This window comes from Agelaius phoeniceus, chromosome 1 (genome assembly GCF_051311805.1).
Source record: "Agelaius phoeniceus isolate bAgePho1 chromosome 1, bAgePho1.hap1, whole genome shotgun sequence".
Classification (NCBI taxonomy): domain Eukaryota; kingdom Metazoa; phylum Chordata; class Aves; order Passeriformes; family Icteridae; genus Agelaius; species Agelaius phoeniceus.
The window spans coordinates 60,658,962-60,664,782 of NC_135265.1; the positions used below are offsets into that span (position 1 = coordinate 60,658,962).

Genomic DNA, 5,821 nt, shown 5'->3' on the forward strand with positions numbered 1-5,821 from the left:
AAGAGAAAGGAAAAAACAGGTAAAGGAACAGGTAATATATTGATGGCTAATAGATAGAAAATGAAAAAAAAGAATTAGATAAAAATTAAGTTATTTCAATCATTTAATAAATGCTGTCTAATAACTCATGGGAAAAATGGAAGTGAAAACTTTGAAAGCCTTTCTGGAACACTCCCCTTTAAAAATCATAACAGGCAGTTTTTCTGATCATATATAGAGTTCCTACATGGCTATCCTTTTAAACATCTGTAATTCAACAGACTTTGGCCATTTTAATCTGTGTAGCACATTTTATTATTTAATGTCTTTGTATGATAAAAAAAATAACCCATACATATTTAAAAATAGATACCATTCTGCTTTCATCCTTTTTTGAGGGGGGGAAGAGGGGAAAGCAGGTAATTTTCCTCTTGTGTTTTCAACAGAACCATAGTTATCAGCTCTCCTTTGCTTTTCTTCTCTTTTGCATATCATGTTTTCTCTCAGCAAGACTCAGGGACGTGCATGGAGGAAGAAAAGCACAAATCTATCATTGTTGTTGAGTCACCTGAGGAAACTCATACCTTCTTTGGGTTTGTCTTATAAAACACAGTATCTGCATAACAAGGCCACTGAAAAATGATTAATACAGATTTTTCTCTTTTATTTATCTTTTGTCGGTTTTAAATGCAGCAGGCATTCACCATCGAAATATAACAGCTTGGAGTTTACTCAAACATACAGCTTTTTTGCAGGAGATACGTAACCACATGCCTAACCTTAAGAATGTAAATACTTTTATTTAAATCAATGTGAAAAAATAATTTGGTTAAAGTTAGACATGCTTTGATAATTGAGGATATTGGAAAAAAAGACAAAACAAAGCCATGGGTTTAAACGTATAGGTTATGTCATTTGGAATGAATGGATGCGAGCTGTCAATTTTTTTCCTTTTTGTATTTTAGAATTTGAACTGCTCCTGATAAATTTGTCCACAAATTTTATCATGCGGTGTATCATGAATATTAGGCAGATGTTTAAACAACCTGAAAAGGAGGCTTTTTCATTAGACAGTACAGGATAAATGTTCAGAAAGCAGTCAGTTTGAAACAGTAGTCATTCCAAAATCTGTTTTCCCCCCTCCAAAATTTTCTTTTTGGTGTCTTTTTTAGTTCTACTACCTTGGGATAAATGCTCTTAAAATTTATTTTCATTGGAAAAGATATTTTAATAATTCTATCCTTTTGCACTGTTAATATAAATTAGAAAAACATTTGAATATACGGTGTCGACCTTACTCTGATTTCCAGATGCAATGATTAGAAGTCATTGACACCAATCTACCACAAGTGACCTTAGTCTCACATCTTGTTCTGTTATTAGAGTAATCAAGGAACGCAATTCAGAAATAATATTACATCCTGCATTTTATTCAATTCCATATGACAAAAATAGTAACCTAGACTAAGACATCCATTTCAATCAGTAGATGTGTCAAGCCAACAAGATTTAATAATAAAAAATATTGGATCTAGGTAACAATTCCCAGCTGTTTCAGGGAGGCTCCTAGCCCTACATGGTATCACAGTATAAAAATAGTGTCTCTCTTCACCATGCAGAGAGGAATGGCCTAACCCTGAATACAAAATGGGGTCAGTCTTACTGTACCATCATCAACCATCTTATTTACAACACTATACATACTTTTTCTCTTTTTCCTTTTTCATTTTTTCTTCTCTAGTTTTCCTTCTTTTTTATTTTTTTATTTTTTTTTAAATTATACACATCCTTTAGGGAATAGAGATAACACTACATGGTACCAAATACTAACAAAAAAAAAGTCACACCAAAAATTACACAGATAAATAAAAACATTCAATTGCTGAAATACAGCAACATTAAGCCACCTCAGTTTTCTTTTTCTTTAATGCTTGGAAACACCCCTAACCACCCACACACTGTGGCAAAAAATTATGTTATATTGTAGAGGTGTTACAGATATAGAATTTTGCTCAGATATAGATATATATTTATATCTATATATCTCTATCTCATCGTTGTAGAAAATGGAGTAGAGTTCATTGTTCATTTCTAATAGAAACAAACAGCTAATAAGTCTTTGAAGCTCTTTTCACTCCATTACGTGATGGCAGAAATAGTCCATCCTCTTACAGTAATGGTTTCTGTTTTATAAGAAAGATTGTCCTATTTTTCAATCTTAACTGAGAAGACCTCACTGTCTGATTCATTCTTCAGGGGCATGAAACTCCTTGCGCTGTTACCCAGCGACCCATAATGTCCCTTAAGCAATTCTGCTGGACGGAAGTTCAGGGTGTCAACTCCACCATGCTTGTAATGCACAAAAATGAGGTAGTACACAAAACATTTTCTGTTCAAGTTTTGATTAAGCCCCAGTCTCCTCAGCATTCCCCGCTTAACTTATGAGTGGAACCAATCCCTTTGTTTACTCAGTGTAATTCCAACAATGCAATCAACGTAAAATTATATTTGATTAATCAGAGTACATTGTGCTTTGGAGCAATCTGAAAAGATAATCAGACAGTTGGAAATAAATACAGAGCATTTGTGTGTTACTACTGCTCACGCTGCCCAAAAGTTCTTCTTTTGTTCCCACTATTATTAGGCAGTCAGCATTTTTCTTATGGTTATGTGTGAAAGAGACAGAACAGATTACAGGAAAATTAAACCTACATAATGTTCTCCTTCCTCTATCCTAGACTTGTACTAATATCACACTCCTAAGATAAATGTATCAGAATTCTGTCATGGGTGGTCACGCTTTTAAGTGGGTGTTACAGAAAAGTTAAATGAATCATTTCCGTTTAAGAAAAGGCAGTCCCCATATTTCCTAAGGATCTGACAGTTCTCTGCAATTTTCTGCTTAGTTGATAGAGATCTCTCATTGTTTGAGCTTAAAACAAAACAAGAAACTGCAACAGGGTCTTCCTCCTTATGCCTTAAGTCAAAGTACTATTTATAAAATAGTTAACATCTTAGTTCAGTTTCAAATTATAGACAAACCTCCCTAATACAAAATACTAAAAGTGCAATAGTATAAATTAAGAGTTTGCAACCACATTATACAAACATTACCTTTTTATTGTGCAGCTTTGATAACACGGAGTATTTACTCACAACTGTTTATAATGTTGTGAATAATTTATGGTGCTAAGGTTTGTCTGTAACTTGTTTTCCAATCATTGAGCTAAAATCCACACTACATTTTTTTTTTCATTTAATAGAACAACTGTCCACATAGCAGCTACAAATATTTAAATAAAAAAAGGTTTGTTACTGACAGGTACTTGCACATGAAAAGCATGCTATCTTTCCCAATAAAACTTCACAATTTTGCCTGCATTGAAAGAAAACACTTATTCATAGTAAAACAAAACTTGCTTAAAAAAAAAAAAAAAACAAAAGGAAAAAGGAAAAAGAAAAATCACATAGCCAGATGTATTTTGCAGTACAAAAGCTTCATTTAGGTTTGGGGCTAGTATATTGTCTGTTACCCGCATAATCTTAACATTATAAATACTACAGACAAGGATACTGTAATAATACACAGCATTGGGGTACTAAATCACTTATTTAAGATTAAGATTCCTAAAAACATAGTCCAAGTTGCTAACTAATTTGAACAAAAACCAGCAAATAAGTGTGACAGAATACCGTAATGAAGCCCCCCTTTCTCAGGTGATAGTAAGTTGTGTAAGAAGCAAAGTGAATGTAGACTAGCCGCTTTCTGTTTCTAATGAAGTTATCCCATAACTGGTTTGTTTGTTTGTTTTCTGTTAAATTAAAAGGTTTCAAAGTTCTCAGTAACAGTCAAACTCACTGTTGAAAGAAGTACCATGCAGATCTTGCAAGACAACTTTTCAGCAGCCACAAAAAGTTATGTATTTCTGCTATGGGTAAAATTTTAAAGGGAACCTATGCATTTAGGTCAGGAAACTAATGCTTAGCTTCAAAAGCTGTACATGGAACAGGACAAGTGTTGTGTCGAGTAGAGGTCCAACAGTTATTCAGAATGAATGCTTTTAATTTATGCCAATCTCTTTATTATCCTCAATAAATCTGGTGAATGGACGACTGGCTCCCGTCTCAGAACTTGCTTTGTCCAGACTGACAATGGGAGGGCTGCTGCCCGTGCGAGCTTTGTCCATGCCACTGGTAAGGTTACTTAGAGGCGGGATGGCGCCTCCGCCTAGACTTACTGGGAGCTGAGGAATGCCTCCGTTCTGTATGACAGAAATCTCATTGTTCTTCATAGCAAGTCCGTTAGTGATAGCTGCAGCATATTGGTTCCAAAAATTGGGGTCAACATTCATGGCCCGAGCTGCCAAATCCTTCTGGAACATCTCGGAGAACTTGAGAGCATCTCCACCGAGCAAAGCCATGGGGTTTTCCACGGAGAGGCGTCGGCCACGGCGTGCAGGGGCGTTATTCCACATGTGAGTCCCCATGTGAACCTGCAGAGCGAACAGGGAAGAGAAGCATCCCCAAGTTAGCACATTCTGGTGAGGTGTCTAGCCTGAAATGCTGTTAGAGTAGTACTTGTTTTTATAACAAAATGCCCTTTAATTCACATTGAAAAAAAAAAAATAACTTCAGTAAGGCCACAGTTCTAAGTTCCAGTCAGCCCACACAAAGAAAACCCAGATCCATGGTAGTTTTTCAATGTGCATTTGCTTCTTCTCAGTGAAAACAAACAGCGCTGCAAGATTTAAGGGTACATACTCTCTTGGGTTAGACAATGTCACATGCAAACTGGAAGTCCTCACATGCTGAAGATTACCAAGGGCATTACTCATACTAGGAGATGGGTGGTTTTTCCCTTTTCCTTTTTTCATCCTGTCTGTTTTCATGTTTTATCTCATCATAGAAGCACTGATTAATTTGCTAAATTTAGTATTTTTAAAAAGAGCATTTAAAATGTCTTCCCCAGGCTGAGTCCTGATGGTTAACCAAATGGCAGGAATACGAGCGACCAGTCCTGTAGTAACCCACTGTAAATCTGTGAGAAACAGCCTTCTGCTCTGCAACGGCTGCAAAGTGGAATAGAAAATAGAAATTGGGGAGGCACCCAAGGAGCTGAACAAGCCCTGTATTCCTGGTTTATAGAAGGTTATTTTGCTTTGATGGTCCATAAGAACTCTCAGAACATGTCCACCAGCTGACTGGGTGTGCCATCACATCAGTCAGAACTACAACATGCCTGCATGTACAGTTGGAACCAGTTTTAAAGTTCGCTTAATTGCACAGCCACTTTGCAGTCCTTATCTTCTACACAGTGAAAGCATAACGACCACCTCCATACAGCAAGCATTTCCTTGAAGCTCCCTTCTCACCTGTCTTTGGGACAAACACTTACCCCTAAAACTTGCTGACTTCAAGAGCAGTGCTCTTTAACCCCCCCCTCCCCCAGCCTTTACAATTTCATGTGGCCTCTTACCTTAAGATTCCCCTTTGTGGTAAAAGCTCTACCACAGATTGTGCAACCAAATGGTTTTTCACCAGTATGGGTGCGCTCGTGTATCTGCAGTGCACTTGCTGAGGAGAAGGTCTTCCCGCACGACTGACAGTTGTGCTGCTTGGGAGTCCGGCGAGGGGGGGGTGCCAGCATAGGGGTGATCCCCGGACTCATCACTGTCTGTGGTGCAGCAGGAACCTGGATTCCAGCTGGAAGCGAGGGAACCTCACCCAAAGAGATCGGCTTGCTGTGACCATTCACTTCCATTTTGATCATGGTAGGTGCTGTACTGGTGACCAGGCTAGGAGTACTTTGGCTGGGACCTAGAGTAAAGTTGGGTTCAAATAA

The 5,821-nt window shown here is 37.4% G+C and overlaps 1 protein-coding gene across 3 annotated transcripts in view; it reads right to left on the reverse strand.

Moving 5' to 3' along the window:
* Positions 1-622: 622 nt before the first annotated feature.
* SALL3 (spalt like transcription factor 3) overlaps positions 623-5,821 on the reverse strand; it is a 24,627-nt gene continuing 19,428 nt past the window's right edge. For all 3 annotated transcript variants that reach the window (XM_054647022.2, XM_077179970.1, XM_077179961.1), the window contains exons 3-4: positions 5,456-5,796; positions 623-4,472 (exon numbers count right to left, since the gene is read on the reverse strand). In XM_054647022.2, the coding sequence (XP_054502997.1) occupies positions 4,041-4,472; positions 5,456-5,796 (773 nt within the window). In that variant the 3' untranslated portion in view covers positions 623-4,040. The remainder of the gene's footprint in view (positions 4,473-5,455; positions 5,797-5,821) is intronic.